General features: G+C 40.4%; 1 protein-coding gene across 1 annotated transcript in view; it reads right to left on the reverse strand.

The window, feature by feature from the left end:
• adamts17 (ADAM metallopeptidase with thrombospondin type 1 motif, 17) overlaps positions 1-25076 on the reverse strand; it is a 118227-nt gene that overhangs the window by 46270 nt on the left and 46881 nt on the right. The window contains exons 8-9 of the mRNA XM_076730170.1: positions 16643-16748; positions 11960-12100 (exon numbers count right to left, since the gene is read on the reverse strand). Coding sequence (XP_076586285.1) covers positions 11960-12100; positions 16643-16748 — 247 coding nt within the window. The remainder of the gene's footprint in view (positions 1-11959; positions 12101-16642; positions 16749-25076) is intronic.

Consider the following 25076-nt stretch of genomic DNA (forward strand, 5'->3'; position numbering starts at 1 on the left):
TACTTTTACTTTTTATACTTTAACTACATTTAGCTGATTAATACTTTTGTAGTGCAATTTGAAGTCCAACTGAAATAATGTTTAGTTAGCGTTTTTTTTACAGTCAAAAATAGTATCAATGTATTTATTAATTATATTGTTATTAGATTTAGTTAAGCTATTTAAAAGGGATGAAAAAAGGTCTTTGGGGAATCACCAGAAATGCTACTTTTCATCTCAGCCTATTAGAGGGGCATGTCGATGTCAATGTTTGATTGACAGAAGCTGGCAGGCTGAGCCCCAGTACTGGTGGCAGGTTAACGAGAGACAAAGCACAAAAACTGCACTGTAGCTCAAAAGCCACGGGCAGACAGTGTGTTATTAGCAAACATCCTTTAAACATTTTCATGAAAAAATGACCAGAACATTCTTACACAGCATACCAGGAATTGTTTTGTGGGTGAGGTTATAATAATGATATTGTAAAACACAGAAAATGTAACATTCATGAATTGTTAAAACATTTCATTACTAAAACCTTCCCAACAGTCCCATCAAGTTAGAAATGCTACTGTTCCACAGTTCTGAAACATTTTCAAACATCTGACACAACAACTTTTTACAATTTTACATAGTTTACCACAACCACCCTGACGCACTGAAGAAAATTACATTTTAACTCAAAATTTGATTTTAAAAGGAAAAGACAGTTAGTTATTCAGTACAAATTCATGCTGCAGCCAAACTCTGTCCAAACCCAGAGAACTTTATTTCAAGTTGTGGTGGAAAAAATGTACATCTATTTAAAGGTCCAGTGTGTAGGATTTAGTGTCATCGAGGGGTGAGGTTGAAGATAGCAACCAACTGGTAACCTGATAACCTCAACCTACAAGACCCAGCTACGGTGACTACTAAAAACATGAAAGGTGCTCTCTAGAGTCAACGTTTTGTTTGTCTGCTATGGGCTACTGTACAAACATGGTGGTGCAACATGGCAGACTGTATGGGACTCGCTCCCTATGTAGATATAAAGGGCTCATTCTAAGGCATTTATGTCTCAAAGCCCGCGGCCTAAAATTGGCCCGTGATGGAATTATCTTGGCCTGCGTGATAATATCTAATTGTTATTAGAGCTGGCCTGCTAGTATATTGAATGCACCTGTAACAGTTGGATATTTATTTTTATATAATTTCACCAAAATGTTCAATGTATTTCATTTTTCACACTGTTGAGGTTTCTCTCTCCTGCCTGTCTGTTTTGGGGAGCTGTGTGCGTGTGTGTAGGGGAGGGGCTATGATGAGGAGGTTTGAGGGTCTGCACCTGCGTGCTCTGGTCAGAGTCTGACTGGAGCATGTCTGCAGGTAAGACGTGTGTAAACTTCTTGCACACTAATATGAGAAATATGTTGTTAAATGAGACTGTTGTTTAGCGGGGTCGGTGCGGTTCATGTCGGGATGTTGTGGGGAATGTTTTCCATGGTTAGCCGCATTGTGTGTGTGAGAAATGTGACTCCGAAGCAGTCTTTTAATGACGCTAGTTAGCGTTAGCTTCTGCTAACTGTTTACAATGACACGCTTCATTAGCTCAGAGCTGATACACGGCAGAGTTTTTTTTGTTTTCGTGTGTATGTGACGTTTTCCTCTCTCCTCGGCAGAAGTGTCGTCAGCCTCCTCATGTACACCACTCAAGTCTCTCCTATGTGTTTATTTGTGACAGGTATGGAGAAGTTTAATTGTGTTTATTTTATGTCCATTGGTTAATGTGGTTAAGATGTTATTTACATGTTGAATGAATGATTGAGGGTCCTTTGAGATTAATTTGTTATTTTATTTTATTTATTATGATATTTTGAGAGTGATATTTTTTTTTTAATTTTACGTATTATTTTCTGGCTGTTTTGAAGAAAAACATTATTATTTTATTTAAGTAAGAAAGCAAATGTGAAAATGAGAGTCTGACTGGAGCATGTCTGCAGAAGTGTCGTCAGCCTCCTCATGTACACCACTCAAGTCTCTCCTATGTGTTTATTTGTGACAGACTGAGTAAAACAAGAGTCAAAGCCCTCCAGCCCGTTTCCCTGGCTTATTCTCGCACAACACATTGCAGAGTACTGGCAGAGAAATATCTACATGGGTTACACACCACTAGTACTACAAGTCCCACAATGCACTGCCAGTGCGTTGGCACGTCAATCAAAGGCCTGTGAGAGCGAGTCCCTGCTACACTCGTTCATCAGCAGCCTGATGGAGCTCGTTACCTGTGGTCAACTTTCAGCTACTCTCTCCCCGAAAAATGACTAAACGGAAGGTGGACTTTGAAAACAGGGGTTTTCAAAGCAGGTGGGAGGCAGAGTATGTGTTCGTGGATATGAAGAACAAAGCTATTTGTCTTCTGTACACAGACAGTGTGGCTGTAATGAAAGAATATAACATAAGAAAACACTATGAAACGAGACACCGTCACAGGTAAAGGACTCTGGAAAAGCTGCATAAAGAGCCAGAAGAAATGAATGCAACTGATTTTTCTTCTATTTAATGTTTAATGTTGTTGTTTACAGATAAAAACAGTCTTATAAGCTGTGTTAGTTCCAGGTTCAAGTATCTGGCTCAGACTGGTGTGCATCAGAGAGCAGCACACTCAGGTTTAATATGTGGTGAATTTTTGCACTCTTTGGGCATGTTTGGTTTTTCATTGAAGGAAACTATTTTTTGGCTGTTGTTGGTCTGTGGGAAAATGTTTTCATTTGAAATTATTATGGAAAGCTGCAGATAAAGCCATGAGAAATGAATGCAACTGATTTTTCATTTATTTAATGATTAATGTTGTTTAATAGGCAGTAACTTATAGGCTGTGTTAGTTCCAGGTTCAATATGTGCAATAAGGTCATTTCAATCAGTTTTCAATAAACACTGAACCAATCCGGCCCTCGACTTGGAAAATTTTGGCCCACTGTGTATTTGAGTTTGACACCCCTGCTGTAAGTTAACGCAAACACAGGGGGATCTATATTTCTGCCAATAGATCCCCCTAAATCCCACATGATGGACCTTCAAGGGGACAAAGGGAAAATGTCTGTTAAGTTACTACCACACCATATTCCAAAACACACACATTTTTTTGCAACATGTTCACACAAATATGATACCAGTTCTTCAAAGTAAAGGTTATTGTCTGGCATTCGGTAGGCAGTGTTGCACAGACCTGACAGCATGTCTACAGTGTGTGTATGTGTGTGCATGCAGTGTTGGTAGTGGAAGGAAATATCGTGGTGGCGGTTTTGTCCTTTAACAGCCCACTGACAGCACCACAGGACTCTGGTTAACCCCCTACACAAAAACAAAAAAATAATGAATTAGATCTTTCTGGAATGTAGTTAAGTATTATTCTTCTTAGAAACTCTGTCACAAATCCTTCACACTCACCTGAGACCCTTTGAAGGCTTCTGTAATGAGGCACTCAAACACCTGCTGGGCTAATGTTAGATGAATCTTGCTTCAGACATTTTTGAAAAACAAACAGAACAAATAAAACACACTTCAATACATACTGTGTGATAAATAGCTGTTGTTTTGTTCTCAGTGTTGTGAGCATCAATTCAGTTCATTGTATTGGGCTTGAGGCAGAAATCTCAAGAGACATATCGCAAACATGTTTGTTGGCTTTTTTGCTTTTGTATTTTAGATAAACCATCAAATAAGAATCAAACCAAGTTTGAGATTGTGAAATGATGTCACAAAAGTGTTTTAAATCCTGTAGTTGTATATCAGCCTTTAAAAAACTGCATGAAAAATTCAAGTTGTGGAAAATGTCTTCATAAAATGTATGCACAGATTAAATCAACTGTGAGGTTAGTTGTAGAGAAAAGAAGGGCCTTTTTATCTGAGTACAGATTCAAAGCCCAAAACTGTCAGCTTTGAGTGGGGTGAAAATGTGTATTTTTAACTTAAATGTATGTGTATGTGCATGTGTGGCTTCTGCGCTGAGTTTCACACAACATTCTGCTTTGAGTCTTTACTCAGATGTTCCCTGAAGGCCACTGCTTAGTGAGTGGGAGGCATTATCTTACAGTAGGTGTGGAGGCTCCATGTCTGATTTCCGCTGTCAGTGTTACATAGTGAGCATTGTTGCAGCAGCAGCAGAGTGATCCCTCCCTCACAGAAATATCTGATGATATTTTATCTGCTGCTGAGATAAACAGTGCTGCCAGTGGCTACTTTTCTGCAGAAAGGGTTGTTGTTTAAGAAAGGGCTTTCTCTGGGTAATGACTTTGTGGGAAATGCTTTTACAGTTGGTGATGGCAGCTAAGTTTTGTTATCTTTTTCTACAAGTCGGCTTTGATGACAGTGGACACTTCAGCGCCACAAAAACTTACCTCAACATCCTAAAACACTTGGCTGCTCTTAAAAAGAGGAGTCTCCTCATGCATAAAAACCTGTCATGTGTACCCCGTTAACAGTAAGCTGAACCAGTGTGTATCCCTGCTGTGGGTGAACTGTTTGAACACTTTATTGTGTGGGGCCATTGTTGTGCTCTAAATCTGGCTGTATCTCCTTATGGTTACGTGTCAGACCACGAGGTATCCTGCTGTGTACCCGTTGTGGTTAAGAACTACTAAAGACGTTGTCAATTTATGTCAGTATGCAGCATCCTAAAAGTAATCTAGAGTGACCAAGGTTAATATTTCTCATTTCACGTTTTGGCAAGTGTTCAGCTTTTGCACAATCATTGGCCTACCATGCACAAGGCCAAAGGCTAAGACTATGAAGTCTCTCCTTCATGCATCTTGCACTAAGCTGAATATAGATTCGGAAGAGGGTCAGCCATGGCTGATGTTGATTACAGGGAGGCTGTGAAAGAGATTACAGGTTTTTGTCTGTATTATACTGTGTGTGACCCCTTGGCAGTGCAACAAGATAATTGGGTGGATGCGAAGCTGCCTAAAACCTTGAACAGGTTTAGACATTGTTTCTTTGTAGCAGGTGGTATGGTAAGGAGAAGCTGCAAAAGTATCAAAATATAATGAAATAGTACAGAACACCAGGTGCTTATTCCTAGAGACCACATTCTTGTCCTGATGCCTTATGTGGGTTTGCCGTTTCAGTCTAATTATACTGGTTCTTACACTGTCACCAAGAAAATTTCAGATTTGAATCAATTAATTGCAAAAACTGGGATGGAAAGAATAAAAACAGCTCTGTTTATTAAGGTCATCATGTGCCCTAATCTTGCTGTTAGTTCAGTATCTTTTGTACATTGAGGGGGCAGGGTGCAAGAGCCTGGTGAGGCTATATGGTCCTTTGCAAAGGCCACAAGAAACTTGATCTATATTAGAAGTATGTTCATATGCATGTGAAAACATCAAATAATAAACATTAATATATCAAATTAATAAAACAAATTGATTAACCAATATTACTTTTTTACACAACACTTCAGAAAAGTGCAGGTGCTTTCAGACAACAAGACTGCCTACATTGGCAATAGGCCAGTTGTTGTGTTGACACTGGACCAATGACATAGTAGCAATGAACACTCACTCCCAAAGTAACTTATGTACAGTTGATTGATGTAGGATTTCACTCTACAAGGTACAACCACAGCAAAGTATGAAAAGTGTATCAAGAGTGGGTGAGAAAACTGAATGGCTTTTGGCTGCTAAATTTAATTTAAAATCTTTGAAGACCTTACAGGGACTCCAATGCATTTCCACTGTGTGTAATAACATCTTACTTTGCTCAGGAACCAGGGACAAAAGTCAGCAAGCAACTGTGGAAGAGATTAAAAGACACAGATGTTCAACAGTCACATGTTAATGACAAAATATAAATAATCAGCACTGCCAACATTAAGACAGTGAGTTTAACTTGTCTTATCCTCTCGCTCAGAATAGATCAAGTAATGGATACGAACACTAATGTCTGTCAATTTATGAATTCAGCCAATTCATTTCAGTATTTACACAGAACTTCCCACTGCATTGGCTAGGTTGTTAGTTTCCCTATTCCCCTTCTTGTGTCACCCCTGCCAGGAATTCATGCATGTATCTAATAGAAATTAGTACTTCATATACACACTGTAAATATGTATGTATCATATGTAAAATATGATTTATACTTAGCACTTCAAAATGAATGAATGTTTAATTTGACATAAGGCAGTAAATAAGTGTGGTGTTCCTCAACTCATCTATTCCTGAGGTAACAGTCACACTTTAATGTACGACTAATCTTTAAATTAAACACATGGTTAGCTACTATATTACAGTTAGCAATATCATAGCATTACCTCTAGCATTATGTTCTTAACAGTGACATGTGTTCTTCTAAAACAGTATGGTCCTTTAAAATCACACCACACCCCCAATACTATCCGGCATGCTAAATCCCCAATGCAAAGGTATCTGTAACATTAACATAACTAAATTAAAAAAACTGTCAGTTTCCTCAACACAAAACGTCAAACCTGTCTCACTAACAATCACCAGTTTGCTACATCATTCCAAACTTGTAGTTACTGGATTTCCGTTCGTTAACACTAAATTCTTACAGTGCTGTAACATAAGATAGCTTAAAGTAATGTTAAAAACCAAAAACATTAGCAAACTAATATCAGCTTTGTGTATAGTCTTTAAAGCATACAGAAACCATTTCAATACATTCAACATTCAAGTCTTCTTTTGAGAGTTGACTTCAAGTTAAATTCATGGCCAATTTTTAACAGGAACATTATATTAGGGTCAAACGAAGCTTGGAGTTGAGAGGAGGCATTAATATGCTAAAATCACCTTGCTACAAAAGACGAACAGCAAAAATTACAACCAACTATGCTTAAAGAAAATAGTACCAGGTAAGGTTATGTATGGCTACTTAAGAGCAGGAAAGTTAACTCACCTTGACACACTCTTGGTGCAGTGTATCTGCTGAAGTGAATGCTGTTTGTCAGGCAAACAGGTGACAGTTCAGAAAAAAATGTCCGTTCAATTGGCTGTAAAGCTCAATCACTCTGCTGGCTCTGCTCGCACCAGCCAGAGTCTCTCTGCATGTTGAGTCTCTTTACATGGCTCTGCTCCATCGTGACTGTGGTGCATATCTGCTGCATCTGCCTGCCATCTTGATGGATCAGTCCTTGGAAGCATGAGATGATTCAAAGGGCTGCCGCTTTGCTGATCTGATCCTTATTCCCTCCTCTTTATTGATCAAGTGGTCAGGGATATAGCATACAGTAAATGTTCAATAACAATGGTTCGACACAGCCAGGGGCAAAATGACATGGAACATGTTCAGCATTCAACTTTTTGTATTCCAATTTAGGGCTCTGAAAGACACTAGGCTGCTTAAAATTTCTATCTGGGTATTTTGTGGCACCAAATGTAACACTGCATGAATATTCCACATGGAACATGTGACACTGAAGAAACAAAAACATTAAATTGATATCATCCTGACAAGTTTATTAGAATGTGGCAGACAAAATGCTACACCTTTGTGAATATGTAACATTGCAGGAACATTCTACCAAGACTGTTAAACTGACAACATCCAGACATTATCGTAGTGTATTCACACTAAACATGAAGCTAATTTTTTTGTGTGGCGTCATTACATACAAAGTCAATCCAAAGACCAGGTGACACAAATGATGCAATGCAAATATGTCAAATATGTGTCATTTGTGTACTGAGTTGAAAATATTGAACATAGGCAAAAAATTTGCATGTACTCTTGCAGAGTGCTCTTTGGGGAGGACAAGGCAGAGCGAGGGACAGAGTCTTTGTTCACTGACAGACAGCAGCTAGAGCTTTTGGACAAATAAGCACCAGATTCTGCTTTGATCCAGAGCAGTTAAGAGCAGAAGGAGAGCTCAGAGGGTATTTTTCAAACTTTTGGGATAAAAAGTGGATTTATTTTTACCCTTGCTTCTCAACCTGTCTGCAGCAAAGAGTAATTACTTTCTCTGTCCATGTACAAAGAACATATAGAGAGGAGTAGGTGAAAAGACGAGAGCCTGGAGGGAAACAAAACAACCAGAGTCTCCGGTGAGTGCTGAGTTCAGTCAGAGGCTGAACTGAACATAACCACACACACACACACACACACACACACACACACACACACACACACACACACACACACACACACACACACACACGTACACACGCACACACTTAATTCAGACACAGTGCTTTCTGTTGCTTGCTAGCTTACAGCTAATGTACAGCTACTATGGCCGTTTGAGGTGAATTAACACACAGGTTGATGTAATATAATAATACGTAATATAGTAATAAACATACTATAAACAAATCTAATAATACAAAGCGAATAAACTAAAATAATCCCGTCGTCAAATTTGTGTGAGAAACGTGAGGCTAAAATTTACTTTATATTTGAGAAAGCATCCATGAGAATGTAGCAAACATAAAATCATATAAAAAAAGCAAGATGGTGCCACAGGAGCGCCAGTGAGTTACAGCAGCTTCGACCACTTTTCTTTGTTTTAGTGTTTTTTTGAGCTTTTCTAGTGTTTCTTCTGCCACCGTCTCAGTCGATCGTCCACACCTATGGATGTACAACTGGTGAGACTGGTGAGTGATTTTCTTTTTACTCTTTTCCGGACTATTAACATAACAACATCGGGAGATCCTCTCAGCCACGGCTCCATTGTTTACACTAGGTAACAGCTATGAGTGCTGTGCAGCACGAATGAACTCCCAGTTGAAAGACCAGAGATCCCTGGGGAAATAAGGAGAGGAGGAAGGGATACAGAGCTGGCACTAAGTGCCTGACAAGAATAAACGGTAAAAAACCATCCATACCGTCTCTTATTATGGGGCGCATGAGATCTCTCCCTAATAAGATGGAAGAGCTAACGGCGCTAACAAGACTGCAGAGGGGGTACCAGGACTGTAGTATTGTGTGCTTTACAGAGACATGGCTGAACAAACTCATGCCAAACCCGCATGTTGCTTTGAATGGATTTCAACTGCTGAGAGTGGACAGGAAATTAACGGAAGCAGTAAGAGGAAGAAGGGGGGCACAGCAATGTTTGTGAACAACACAGGGCACATCAGTGTAAAATAGCAGTGTTGCAAGAGAGACACAGAGCTGCTAGTTGATAGCATTCAGCCATATTATCTCCCGAGGAAGTTCTTGGACGTCATCGCAATAAAGATGTACATCTCCCTTTTGGACGATGCTCCTGCAAGCTCCTATACAATGTGGTTTCACAGCTGCAGACATTGCACCCCCAGGCCCCCCTCTTCATCTCTGGAGACTTCTACCATGCGTCCCTGTTGTCAACTCTCCCCACCTTCACCCAGTATGTTCAATGCCACACCAGAGATGATAGAACACTGGACTTACTATATGCAACTACAAAGGACGCTTACAGTTCTTCACACCTACCTCCACTGGGCTACTCTGACCACAACCTGGTTCATCTGCTCCCTGCATGCGTACCTTCGGTGAATAAACAACTGCCAACTGTAAGGTATGTGAGAAGATGGTCTGCTTCTTCACCGCTCTTTTTCCCACCTGGAGAACACTGGGAGCACTGTGAGAGTCATGTTTTTTGACTTTTCCAGTGCTTTCAAAAAGATCCAACCATCACTGCTCAGGGGGAAGCTGGAAGGAGCTGTAGTCGTAGACTGTCATCTGGCTGCATGGACCATCAACTACCTCACCAACAGACCACAGTATGTGAGGCTTTGCAACTGTGTGTCCGATGTGATGGTTTGCAGCACGGGGGCTCCACAGGGTACAGTGCTCTCTCTTTCCTCTTCACCTTCTACACATCGGACTTCAGACACAACACTGACAGCTGTCACATCCAGAAGTTCTCCTATGATACAGCCATCTTTGGACACGTATCACAGGGGAATGAATTGGAAAACAGGAAAGTCATGGCCAGCTTTGTTAAATGGTGTGAACTGAACCACCTGCACATAAATGCCAGCAAGACAAAGGAGATGGTGATAGACTCCCACAGGAAGGAGAATTCTTTGAGGGACCTTTGCTGTCCACTGTCACTATGGTTATCGGACCTCAGTGTTCTGACTGGTAACATTTATCTGTGACAAGAAGCCTTTCACACAAGTCTGCAGGAGGATGCTGTAGTAACATGGCATGAACAGGGACTTTTTATGTGTCTTCTGTGACAGCTAATGCAGTACACAGTCTTTCAGTTACTTTCTGCACATAAACGCAAGCAAGACAAAGGAGATGCTGATAGACTTCCGCACGAATGTGCCACGGATTACACTGCTGAACATCCAAGGTTTGGACATTGAGATTGTGAACGAGTATAGATACCTGGGTGTTCATCTCAACCACAAAGTGGACAGGACAAACAACACACATGTCCTGTACAGAAAGGGCCAAAGTCGTCTCCTAAGAAGACTGAGGTCCTTTGGAGTATGTAGGACACTTAAAAACATTTTATGACACTGTGGTGACATCTACTATTTATGACACAGTGGTCTGCTGGGGCTGTGGAAGCTCTGAAAAAGACAGAAAAAGACTAAAACACTGTTCAGGAGAGCTGGCTCTGTCCGGTACTGTCCTCTGGATACCATTGAGGAGGTGGGCGACAGGAGGATAGTCAAGCTGACATCCATCATGGATAACCCCTTTTACCCCCTGCACGAGACATTGGAGGCCCTAAGCAGCTCCTTCAGCAACAGACTGCTGCATCCCCTCTGTAAGAAGGAACACTACTGCAGGTCCTTCATTTCAACAGCAGTCAGACTGTTCACACTCTAGCACTGTTCAACTCTGGCATTGTTTGATGTAGCACTACGTTTTACATACATACTGTTTGCATTACTGTGGAATTTATATTTAACATCTTGCTATTACATCCATGCAGTATCTTGTGCAATATTACATATTTCTTTTTGTACTAAGCCTATGTGTATATGTGTTTCTACTGTGTTACATATATATTGTATATCTATCTGCTTTGCAATAGTACAAAACATTGCACTTAATTATCCATATCTTACCATGTGCAATTTCAAAATGTTCCATTATCTTATACCTGTGTAAAAATGTAATGCTGCAGGAATGTTCTTCTTCTCCAGTCTTACAATGTTACATTCACATATTTCTACAGTGTTTTTTTCTGTGACATTTGCCAAACAAGCAATGAATGTTACTCAATGTTGTGGAAATGTTCCTGCCAGCTGGTGTGTGTGTGTGTGTGTGTGTGTGTATGTGTGTGTGTGTGTGTGTGTGTGTGTGTGTGTGTGTGTGTGTGTGTGTGTATGGTCACATTCACTATTCTATATTGTGCAATTTCCAAATACAATCAGATGCTGGAGTGGCCTTTGCTGGGCAGAGCAGGACTGAGTTAGATTTTCCATCCTTACACCATTATGCTATAGTTAAAAAGGCCACCATGGCCTGGTGCAGCTTATACAGGCCCCACAGAGAGCCCTGGCAACATGCTGACAGTGTCAGCACACTTAAGGCCAGTTGTGTGGGTGTGTTAACAGGAGGGAAAGAAAGAGAGAGAGAGCGCTAGGCACAGATGTGAGCTTGGTTTATTACTCAACATTAAAGTGAGGAGACTGTTATTGGCAGCAGCTATGTTTAGCAGGTTAATTCAAAGTGAGTCCTGCTGCATCCTGCTGTGATTCTAAAGATGTACATCAAAGAAAGACATATAACTCTGAAAACAGTCTTTCTCTGTTGTTGCTCTAACCAACAGGAGCTAATCCTGTTAACAATGGCTTTTCATTTTTCAGGTTCTGTGGGAGCGTCAAAAGAAGGACAAATTTCACAAATAGTTGAATTGAACAATTGAACATGATTTCACATCATGTAGGATCCACATTTGCCCATCTGTGAATATGTTAAAGAAATCTCGTGACACAAATCCCCAGCTCAGTCACGATTGTACTTCCACTCACCACTGGCCACACCAGGGAGGGAAAGACCAACAGTTCATCTGACTGCATGGGTGTAAAAAACATCTCACCTTAGGAAGTTCTCCAGGTCATCACGGCTGCAGGTGGACCACGACAGGTCGCTGGGGTTACGTCCTTTCACCCATTCACCAGACATTATGTGAGAGTGACCAGTGCAGGTGGCGTGGTCGTCATCATGGCTCATTCCCATACTGAAGACAAGACATGGATACATAGATACCGTCACAGAGTAGTAGAGCTGGTTCTCAAATAAGGAAAGGAAGCTCTGAGAAGAAGGAACTCTTACCCACAGTGCATCTGTGCACACACAATGCATGTCTGTGAGAGAGACACAAATAGAGACCAACAGGGGAAGGAGCGTATGTTGTAACAGGGAGGACTCACTTGGGTACAGTTACTCTGTGTGTGCGTGCGCGCGTGTGTTTCCACCCAAAGCCATGACCTACATTTGCAAATTAAAAACAACATCCTAGTCTCAACTCCAGGCACAGTCTCAGAAACTAATAAACTACAAGTGCAGACTCCTTTCCCCTGGTTGAAATAAAAGCAATATAGAATTACATTTCAGGACTCAGACTTGTCCACTGCAGAGGATAGTGCAGTGCCTTCAAAGCAGAGGGAACAGATCAGTGTCTGAGAACCATCCAACTGGGCCAGGACCTTTAAGGCTAGAGCAGACGAGCACATGATCGTCAACAGTCCACTTGACATTAAATATATACTGTTTATCCTAACTGATCACACAACACAGCACAACATGTCCACAACCACTGTATGAAGATAAAATTAATGAAAGCATGTCATGTAGCCAGGGAAGTAACCAAATACAGATTGGTCAGCGCCACTATATCTATAGAAATATAAGTAATATTCACTACCACTATGCCAACCTTTGTGTAAAAGCTTGCCTCATGTCCAAACATAAGATGATGAGCAATCAGTCCTGCTATGGTGACTTGTGGTGACTTGCTATGGTCTTGTGGCCATTTCATAACAAACCTGTCTGGTTATATACATACAAACTCTGACGCATTTACGTTTTTAGTTTGGATTTAGTCGGGTTTAATTTGGGATTGCTCTGCTGATTGTGAAATGTTCAACAAGCAGTCTTATAATAAGCCATTTGCACATGCTGTGTGTAATTTTCTGTAAGAATTTTTTTAACCTTGGTAACACATCTACATCAGCACATGTTTGCAGGGATTTTCACAACAGAAAGTGAAAAGTAGTTCAAATCTTGGTGTTTTTGGTCTTGTGTCCTCGTCCATGCACTTTGGAGTTTCCTCATAAGTGAGTGATGGCCCACTACACACCGGACGCTGCAGCAGGTGATTAAAACTACCCAGCACATCAATTGTACCAGCTATCGCACATCAGTGATAGTGAGATGAGGTGTCTGCCCAAATGATGTTAAAAGACAATACTTACTCCAGCAATGGCCTGTTCACCCTGCTGCTGCTGTCTGGCAAGCAATACTGAAGCATTTGCTGCCATATCATCAGACTACAAAGCATTTTTCTTTCCTCAATTCATCCTCTGCACTCCACCATAAACAGTAGTTTATTTTTATAACATCCATTCATCCATTTATATACTTTTTGTTTTGTGAGTGGCATAAAGAGACAACAGCTTGTAATTCGTCGTGAAGTCGTGTTGTAGAGTGACGAATGAATCTTGTACCTTGAATCGAGATGACAAGGAACATGGTTTTACTGCACTGTGCTGTAAACACATAAAGGGATGACAGGATGACATCACCACAACACTTGTCTGTCCCTGTGACATCAAGTAAGCCCCTGAATTGTTTGAAAGACTTTTTTTTTTTTTTTTTGATCTGGTCCAAACACAAAGGTGTGATAATGACCTTGGGTTGCTTTCACACCAAACCTGTTTGGTTCATTTCGAACGGACTGGGTTTGTTTTGGCTCATTTAAGCTGAATCGAATTCTGTTGCAGTTTTTTTGTGGTGTGAAAGCAAAGCAGACTGACCACAGACTGTTGTGACAGTAGAGATGTGATGTGATGGAGATAAAAGCATTGACATTCATCTGCTGACCATGGGAGGTGTCAAGGAAGTGATCTGTAAATTATAATTAATGTAAATTAATTATAATTATGGAAGATAATGGGTGTCAACTCTGGATTCGTGGATTTGGCCAACTGAGTGTCTAATGCTGATTGGTCCATTCCCAACATCCTGCCTTTTTAAAATCTGCAGGTCTCCGGCAGTCCAGTACCTTGGTTCCGTCCATGGCCTCTAAACATTTTTGCAGTGTCTTTGCGTCTTTGAGCTGTGTGATATGAATCCACATTGTCAAATGAGGTAATAGGGGTAAGCTGTCATTTTCTTTTACACTGTTTCATACTGTCCTGCTTTAGCCTAGTGAGTTCGACTTAGTAAATGTAACACTGCTTCCATAACATGCATGTGCACGGACAGCAGTCAGACAGTGTGTGTGCCAGCTCGTTACCTTTCCTGGCCCCCAAAGCTGGAACAGAGCGCTCGATGAAAACTGTGATAACTCCTGAGGGGCCTGGCACAGTCACAAAGCTACTCCAAAGGTCCATACACTTTGGCATGATTTCCAGGTGAATTTGGCATAAGCTCTGTGTAACTGGGCTGTCAATGTGGGCTTTATGTGCAGACTTCATGTTTCCAGCTTTAACATACATCTTACCACCGCACACAGAGAAGAAATAATCACCTGAACTTGGCTCAAATGGATGTCCCAGTCACTTTGTTGCCTTCACTGCAAGTATTTTAATCTTGTGTATTCATATCTGCCAAGTGCAGAACTCATATTTATAAATAAACAAAACAATAAAATGAAACAGAGTTTCAATTCATTGGCAATATATTTCTCCAACCTTAACGGGGAAAGCAATGGAAAAGAGTTCTACCTTCCTTTGTCATAGTTCTGTTTGACAATAATGACACAGCAGAGAAAATATGTCAGACTGCACACGAAATTAACTATCTCCTCTTTTTCTTAATTTTAAACAGTTCAGCTTCACCAAAATGCTCTGAATATAATGAGAGATGATTCTCACCCAGAGACTTGCCCTTAATGTCCTCAGGGAGGAGGATGAACTCGATTTTAAATCTGAGTCATTCAAAAGAAATACAGTACATTTCTACTGGAATGGTTGTACTTTATGATTTTTTCTGTAATTATTATGGTATTTTGCATTTTTAACATTCATATGATGGTTTTTATTATTGTCCCGTCTGTCCTGCACTACAAGCTCACCATGGCCACCAAGTTATTCACAACCCTTGAAATGACAATAAAGTTAACTCAGCTAAACTCAGCCCATGTCAGCTCATCTGACAGCTCATCAGCAAATGGAACTAACGTGACTGAATGTTCATGACATGATAAAAGATGGTTGTCTATGGGTATGACTTTCTCACGTCCCACCCCAAAAACTGTCTTTGAACTGAGACAGCAGCTACGATCTCCCTCCCTACAATCCCTATTCCAAAAAAGCTGGGACACTGTGTAAAACATATAGAGTTTGTTAATTAATTAAACAATATACTGAATGTTTAACCTCATCGACTTCACTGATTTTGTAAAAATATGCTTGTCTGTAAACACAGCTGGTTTAGAAATGACTGCATTCTGTTTTTATTTGTCTTACACAGTGTCCCAGAGTTGTTGAAATTAGGAATGTGTGATCACTTGTCATCACGTGAGCAACATTCTACACTTAAGTCATATGATGACACATGATGTTTCATTCACTGATTAAGACCATGACATGCAGTTACAAGCTCTGAAAGAGACTTTTTTTTCCTCACACAATATATTCTCTATATTTCCTACAGCTGCACAGTGCAGACATAAATTCACAATGATGTATATAAAGATGAAAAACAGCACATTTGTTAAATGTCTCCATGAACAAGCAGAGACTAAAGAGTAAAAGAAGAAGGTCTGGATTAATATTGGACAAAGTAGAATTCCTGGTAAGTTTGGAAACCAGTCTGTCTGATGTGTCCCACTGTGAGTCAGTGCTTATTGTCACAGCAAACATCAGTCAGGGAACTTGTCCACTGACTGTTTGTGGACAAAAGCCTCTGTAGCTCAGAGTGTATCCAAATACAGTTTGCTTGTTATCCCTGAGTGAGACTCTCCAACTTTGAAAAAAGCAACTTAGAGGTGTTCCACCTTCACTCCAGACTGCTCACAGACAGCTGGGTCTGTTTGAACTGTGGACATGGTGGAGGCGGAACAAGGGCTCTATCAAACTGAACACTGAGCATAGTCCCGAACATGAAACCTGTTAATGTGTCTGATATCTCAGCACAGGACCAGATTTCCATTTGTTAAATAGATAAGGTGTGAACCAACAATTTGATTTAGTTGGTGATTGCTCTTAAATTTTTCATCCATAAATGTTGTAACGCCAATGCAGAAAACTGATTCCAAATCTGAATTTTTTTTTTTTTTTGTAGTTGTTGTTGTTGACAAGTTAAAGACTAAATAATAATCTAATTGACATTTAGCTTAAACAAGCTTTTTATTAGAATAATGCCTTTGTGTTATCAAGATGGGAGGAAACTGAACTCTGAACTGAACTCTAGTATCCTGCACTTCCTCCACACTCCGCTCTGCACACGGTCACAAAAATCTTCCAGTGGAAAAATGGACATTAGAGTAGCAGTACAACAAGGTGATACATTGTAGAAATGCACCTTTTTCAAACTTGAGCACAGTGAAACTTACTTGTGTCCCAGCTCGTGAGCAATGGTGAAGGCCAAATTGAGTCCATTGTCCTCTGCTAACACACACTTCCTCTTGGCACTGCAGACACCACCCAGATAAGCAATACCTGTAAAACAATGACATGACAGTGAATTTCAGAAATAAGAGTTACAACTGTGTTTATATGAATTGATAATTTAATGGAACATGCTGGAGGATACACACACATTACTACAATGCATTAATACAGTTCCTCAAACCACAGGTTGGATGAGAAGATCAAGGTCATACGTCCTCTCACTTCCATTTCGAGGCTGCAGATGGCCTTTTTCATCACACACAGCACCTCAACTGACAACTAGACAAAACAATGGGTACTGGATACTGTGGCTCTGTGAGGTTATAAAGCTCATTTTAGGGAAAATCTAATTATCATGTTGAGCTCTATGATCTTTAATCATATTCCCCAAAGGAATTGTTTCACTTCACTTTATGATACAGAGTGACAGTGGGCAACGCACATGTGTATAAAATGTCGTTGCCTTCAGATAACTTGTTTCTCCTTGTTCCATTACAAGATTCACCTGTATTACATTAGCTGAGCTCTGCAAGACTGTCACTGAGTGTAACTCGTCCACCTCCTGTGTTTCAAATCATGCCCTGAAGATTATAAACACATCTCTGCAAACAGGCATCTTCCCTAATGCCTTTAAAACAGCTGTTGTAAAACCATACCACCAAAAGCAGACAACACCAGGGTGCCTACATGGCATCGAGTCCTCATCAACAACAGTTAAAGTTACCACAGATGAGCACAATCATTTCTCTGTACAAATACATCAATGCGAGGGTCACGTATCAACAACATCTTCCAGTCTACCTGTTAACATGAGTTAAATTTGATATTATGCCGCCATGCTTTGATGGTGATTGCAAGAATAGCATACATGATGAGTGACCTCAGACCAAATTCAGATGAAAATAAGGTCTCAGTTCTTGTGCTGATGATATCGTAATCAATCGTCTTGAACAGTGGTTTGTTTTTCTGACTGTGTGTTTAGCTGGTTTAAAACACACATCAAAGGGAGAAAGTTTTGTCAGTCTTGGAGATCATGTGTCTGAGAAACACAACATGTATTTTGGGGTTGCACAAGGCAGCTGCCTCGGTCCATTACTATTCTCACTATACATGCTGCCACTTGGTGACACCATTGAAGAGCACAATGTATGTTTCCATAGTTATGCAGATGATACACAACTGTCCATCTCTGCTCAACCAAATCATGCTGCAGCTATACACTACATTACTAACTGTCTTTGGCAATAAATAAATAAATAAATAAATAACTGGATGACCAATAATTTCTTGAAGTTAAATGAAGACAAAACTGAAATCCTACTAGCCAGCCGTAAAACTGAAGGAGGAATTGTATTCAATAATCTGAAATTAACTCAATGGATTAAATCTGAGGTTACATGCTTTGGCGTCATCCTAGACTCAGATCTAAGTTTCAAGTCCCACATCGACAAGGTGACTAAAACTTCATTTTTCCACTTTAGAAACATAACTAAAATAAGACCTCTTATAAATCAAACAGATGCTGAAAAATTGATTCATGTCTTTATTTCAAGCCGACTTGGTAACTGTAACACACTATTTACTGGTCTCCTGAAAAACACTACTGAGAGACTTCAGCTCATTCAAAACTCTGCAGCTCATCTATTAACCAGAACCAAGAGGAGAGAGCACATTAGTCCAGTTTTAGCTGCTCTGCACTGGCTTCCTGTAACATTCAGGATTGATCTGAAGGTCCTCCTCCTCATATACAAAGCCTTTAATGGGCAAGCACCAAGATACATTATTATTTGCCTTCAAGAACACTGTGATCATCTGCTGCTGGTCTACTGGAGGTTTCCAGCAACAGCTGAAAGAAAATTGGTGATTCAGCCTTTGTTCATTACGCCCCAAAGCACTGGAACACACAACCTACGCATATCAGGGAAGCCAGCTCACTGAATATTTTCAAAAGAAAGCTAAAAACTTATCTAGAGCAGAAGATTTGCGGTGGAGATTGCAATGGCAGATTATGTTACTGAAAATCTGCCTTCAGCTCCCTTAAATCTTGTGTTTTGTTCGGACTGGCTTTGTTTTTTCATGACACAGAGCCCACTTCTGATCTAATTAAAACCCAATATGCAGAAAAGCACTGCAGTAGTAAACACTTCCCTCACAAACTGGGCTGCACAACTGATGAACGTGACAATGTACAGAAGTTACCATAAAGGCATTGTTATTAAATCAAGGTTTTAGGTTTTATTACACGTATAACAAATATATTTTCATCATGTTTCATCATCACAGATAATGAAAGTACCTGAATGGTGAAGCTACATGAAATTGTGAACGTCAGTTAGACCCCAAAGGTGTTGGACCTGTTATGGTGTTAGACCTCTTATGAACAAATAAACTAAAACTCCAATAGCAGAAATATAAACAGACTTATTTGGTATTTGGGGTGAGTAGCACTGTGTAAAAAGTACAGTTAATACAAACATAGATCATATGAAAATTCCTAAACTACTGAACCATGTTTTACAGCTGGGGTCTCCAAGCGCCCAACAGTACAGTAGTAAAGATCACTGGTGTGTTCCTTCTCAACAATCTCCACCCCTGGTATCAAAAACAGTCCCCATGTAGTGCATCTCTGTTGCCCCGATGTGTAGTAACATCTGTAATGAGGTCCACGTCAGCCTCAGCTCAGTCAACAGCACAGCTTTGGAGTCTACACAAATTCACCATAGCTTTGTTGTAACCCTTTAATATACATCTGAACTTTTGAACCCCCTCCTTCAGATAATTAAAGAAAAGTGCAAGGACTTAATTAATCAGACTAATGATGCCTCAGATACTGTAGCAAGAAGGACTTCTGAATATTATTATAAATGTGTTTTGCTGATATTAACCTATTTACATTGAACCAATTTCATGCCAGGAAGTGATTTTTGAAATGATTGCTGTTCAGAGTTATCTTACTTAATCATGGTCTTTAGAGACTGAAAAGATCTGTGACAAAGAAATGGAATGAGAAACACAAAAACTCTAAAATTAAGCTGAGAATAATATTATATATTACACATTTGTGTAATATTATCAGTATCAAGTACTGCCAACAGACATTTGAAAGCAGGCTGACTGCTCAGGCATACATCAGCGGCCAAAAATGTTTAAAAAACAATCAATCAGGCTTTCACCCAGGAATGCTCTGAAGTGAAAGTTAGATATCTCCATGTGTCAGTACACACGCACGCACATACAAGCACATGCACACACACACACCTGCTTCCTGTCTGCCTCTGGAGCCAGGCCATGGAGGCTCATTTGACAGCCATAAATTAAATAATTGACGAGGATAAGACAATGAAAAGCCAGTTGAGATTAAGGGGGAAAAAAACTGACAAAGAGAGAACAGACAGCCAGAGAAACAGCAAGATCAAGTTTTGTCTTTATCAGCCAATACAGAAAATGCACGTTTTATTTCACTTGTGCATGAAGCCTCAGGTTTCAGGTCTGTATGATAAGGCAGAGGCAAGCAGAAGAAACACGGGAATAGTTGGAGAAGCTGCAATGACTGTTGGCCTGTTAGATACAGTCACAAATCTGCCACAGTCAGGATCAGTACCAAGCTCCACTGACCATATACTGTCTAAATATATAGCAAGCAGAGAGACTTATCTGAAGCAGTTTGTTGCATTTGTCACAGTGTATCACTTGGGTCATAGCTCAAGGTCCATTTGTCTCAATTAGTTTTCTGCAACACAGCAACGTGGTGTATAGTTGTCGCTCTCGTCTATTGAAGGATATTAGAACAGGCACTGTTTACCTGTTCACACACAGTGTTCATGCCAGTCTGCTGTGCAGTGATGCAGGGGGACTTTCTTAAGGGGAAAGTGTCCTTGGGCAAGATACTGACCCCAAATTAGATTAGAAAAGCATTATATAAATGCAGTCCATTTACTATTTCAATCCAGTAGTCTATAAACGCTGGGCAGAACAGTTCACTCTCTGCTGCTCAGCTCACCCAGCATTACCACAGCTACTGTGATAATATACTGCAGAACAGCAACCCAATCAGGTCTGGCTTCCAAGGAGAAGCTAAAACATTGGACTACATAAGGATATTTCTTTAGCAAACATCTTGAGGAAGAGTTAGATGGTTGACCACTGACATTAATCCTGGAACTGCTCATTTCTTAAAAAAACAACATGGAAGGTAGCTGACTGAAAGAATGCTAATTCTATGGAAAAAGCAGTGTTGAGTTCACTGAAGCCACCAGTTTTGTATAGCCAGGGTTGCCTAAAGGCTGTGTTCACACCAACTTAAGCACTATGAGAAGACAGGCCGGCTCCTCATTCATTTTGGGCAGAAGTTGTCTTCTCACGTTCACAGATGACCAGAATCTGTTGACTGAATTGAAACAAATACATCTGCTCCTAATCCTCAGACTTCTGATGAATGGAGTCATCCAAGAGTAGATTTTGAACAATGACAGAAAAATAAGTTTCTTGCCCTTTACAAACATTTCCATGTTTCCACTTCCTTCCACATTTCCATTTCCTTTAACTGCTGTCTTTTTCCTCTCCGGGTATATTTACTCTTACTGGAAGGTTAATCCATATATCCACTATTTTTGTGTAGCTAGAGTGTGGGTTGCCAGATACACTTAATGAGCACAAGTTTTGGCAACCTCACTGTAATGACAAGAAGCCAGTGCTGTTCCTCGAGAATTTACAGGTAAAATAACCATGTAGGAAAGTCTGTTTTGAATAGTCCAGGAAATTAAATAGCAAACAAATGAAGGTATTCATCATATTGATGCAGATCCACTCTCCATAAATCTGCCCTGCTCAACGTATGTGTAGACATGGGTTGGCAAATCACAAGCTTCTAAGAGTTAAAACTGGATTATCAATTAATATCTTTTTCAATGTTCTCTATATCATGTGAGTAAATAAAACTATACTATGTTTGGATCTTCTTTCTCTTTCTGAATGACAGCAGCTACATTTTGGAAACTCTAGGTGGCTCATCTGTCCAGGATGATCCTGTGTCACTCAGTGTGCAGCATCACTGCACAGAGCAAAGCCTGAGCCAATCTAGATACCCGATGTTAGCGGATTTCCGTTAGGCCCAAGTGTATATAATGCAAAACAAAGCACTTTCTTTAAGTTTGCCATGCATCAACATAAGGAACACAAGAAATTCAAATTCAGCTATGGCTCAAGTATGAAGATAGCTACACCGTCACCTGCACCATCTTCCTGGTCAGTCAATAAGTTGACAAAAGTGGCTACATGTATTTCCCTCAATGGATCATGTTCTACAGGCTCCCACCGGCAAACACTCATCTCGTTCTGTCAGTCAGTCACTGGTGGTGACACAGACTGAATTCTCTCCACACTCTCCTTGAAACAGAACTGACTGAATTACTGGAGCACAGTGAAATAATTCCTGAGCTGACGTGCAATCATCACAGGTAAAACATTTACATTCTCTGTCCCTGCAGTGTTGCTCATCATAGTGTATTCAGCATGTGGCTGTAGATTTGATGATGATGGAGTGGAAATTGTTCCTGGAGCCAGGTTGCCGCGTTTCTTTAGCTGCTACTGTTTTGTTGCCTGTGAGTCTGTGTGTATGGTTTAATGTTGATCCTGCTGCACATGCATGCACGCTGGGTGCACTCTTTTTATGGTTCCCTGTGTTTTGACATTTGGTTTGGTAATTCCCTTTGCTTTTTGCTTCTGGGACACTGGAAGAAAAAACATTATTAGTAAAACAAGCATTTATGTAACTATGTATGAATAAATAACTATTATCATCATTAATTACCAACTGACAAGTGAGTGACACTGAATGTCAGTTTGATGACTTGGTCGTAAATGCAGATGTCAAAGTGTACCAGTTTGAAATTACTGGAGACCACAGAATAAATACAGTATCACATTGAATGCATTCAGCAGTTTAGAAGGCAGAGACCCTCATGAGCTCTCTCATACATGTCATCTAGCTACAGCACTGCGCAGAATGGACCATTTAGTAAAATCCAAACATGGTGGTTTTGGATTGGACTGGGCTCAGGCTAAAGCCCTCTTCAATGGAAACATTTCGGGCAGATGAAAACAGATGTTGGCTTGGACTTGGACGTGTTTTTTCCTCTTCACTGGCTTGCCATTTTACAACCATGCCTGCTTAGTCAAAGGCTGCAATTACGTGTGTATAATGTCTATGATCTCAGACAATTATAGGAAAGAAATGTTGATGTTTTAATTCAAATAATGTAAGTCAGAAATATTTGTTTTTCTGCTTTCACATGCAGAGAGGTTATATTTAAAAGATTGTTTACATGGCTACTCTGGCAGGAGAACAGTGTGGTAATGAGATATATGTACAGGAAAGAGACTGTGTCGAGGAACACCTGCTGCGTGCTACACAAAAAAGTTTCCTGGTGAAATAAGCACTTTCCTTTTTGAAACACTTTCACTTTCTTACCATAAACAACCCTGATCCCAAAACATTGGGACACTGTGTAAAACATAAGTAAAAGCAAGAATGTCATCATTTGCGAACTGTTTACCAGCAATATTCACAAACTGTTCCAGAAACCATATTTTAATATCCTTTTAACAATCATGTGTTCACAAAGTGGTGAACCTCCCTCCATCCTTGCTTATGAACGACTGAGCTTTTCCAGGATGCCCCTTTCAAACCCAATCATGGTACTATCACCTGTTACCAATGAACCTGTTTACCTGTGGAACAACAATTTCAGTTCCAGTTTATTGTTGCTCTTGTCCCAACTTGTTTCAGCATCAAATTCAGAATAAGCACATATTTACAAAATGAAGTTGAGGTCAAAGATTAAATATATTGTCTTTGTGCTGTTTAATGTTGAGTACGTGTGAAAAAGGATTTGAAAATAATCACATTTTGTTGTATTTATGTTTTACACAGCATTCCAGCATTTTAGAATCTGGGTTGTATTAGCTGTTTTTCTTAAACTAGACTCCTCTGATAATGATTCATCTATTTGCCTTTTGCTATTCCAGTCAGCTGCACTGCTTTAACTGATTTGGGGAAAATGAAACGTCTTTCTGCATGTCCGAACATCCACACATTTTTGTTCCTTCATATGTGAGCTCGCTTTGCAAACAGGCATACATAACTAGTTCTGGCTTGTAAATCCTGATTCAACTTCTAACAATATGCAGTGCTAAAATAAGCAAAAACTTTCAAATGGCCCTATAATCGGAAACCAAAACACTCTTAAACTCAAAAAAAGAAATTGTTTGAATGTCTGTTCCAAAAGTTTTCCGGTGTTCCACACTAGCGGAAGGTGGTGTGACTGCTGGGGTGTGGTACTCAAGCCCAGAGTGATAATTTTGTTATTTTAATCAGGTTGATGAGGGTGTCTATGTTGAATGCTGGGCTGAAACCAACCTCTGTGGATCTGTTGGCTCTGGGTGCAAGCAGATGAGAGTCCAGGCTTGCTGGGATGCTGTTTTTGATGTGCTGGATAATGAATCTTTATGTCTGACTGTCAAACTAATCATGACTGTGGTTGCAACATCACCTGCTCTCCCTCTTCCTATCAACTGTAAAGGAAGAGAGGGCCAACTTTCACCACAGAATGACAATGAATAGTAACAGGTTCACTTTCATTCAGGAAACTGTATTTACAGTATGCCAAATCAGTCATGAGTAAGTTGGCACCACCTACTAGGATATAAGGCCACCAGATTCCTGGAGATGAAATTCCTAGTCAAGTCGTTATGCTGAAAAGCTTGGTTTCATAGAAGATAAACCATTGCATGCCCATCCCCAAACCTGAGACAAGCCATATCTACAGAGAGAGTGTTCAATTCACCTGCTTGGCTGAAACAATAGCCAAGGAGAAAGCAGTTTTCCAACAGAGAAGCTGAAGGTCAAGAGTGGACGGTGGCTCAAAAGGAGGCAGAAAAAGAGCTCTGAGAGCCACATGGAGGTCCCAGGAGGCTAGTAGAAGCTACCGAGATGTACAACTCTGCCTCACCCCTCTTAAAAATTTTGTAGTAGAGACTGCTGCAAGGTACACCCTGATAGATTCTGTCTGACCCAGGGCAAAGAGGTGCTGGAGGAAGGACAGAAACACAAAGATGTGACAAGCTTGGGGGCAGGAGAGTGAGTATTCTGTGCTGTGGCAGAGAGGTCTACCACTGCACAACTAAAGCAAAGCCATATCTGACCCATTATCAGCAGGTGCAAGTGCCATAGTGACCTCCCCATGAGAGCAGATCTGCCGCTACATTCTGGGGCCCTGGAAGATAAAACACCCTCAGGAACGTACCCTTTGACTGAACCCACAAGAGAAGCCAAAGCACTCTTGTATGCTGGGGTAGACACTTCAACCCCCCGACAGT

The sequence above is a fragment of the Chaetodon auriga genome, chromosome 1, assembly GCF_051107435.1.
Source record: "Chaetodon auriga isolate fChaAug3 chromosome 1, fChaAug3.hap1, whole genome shotgun sequence".
Lineage (NCBI taxonomy): Eukaryota > Metazoa > Chordata > Actinopteri > Chaetodontiformes > Chaetodontidae > Chaetodon > Chaetodon auriga.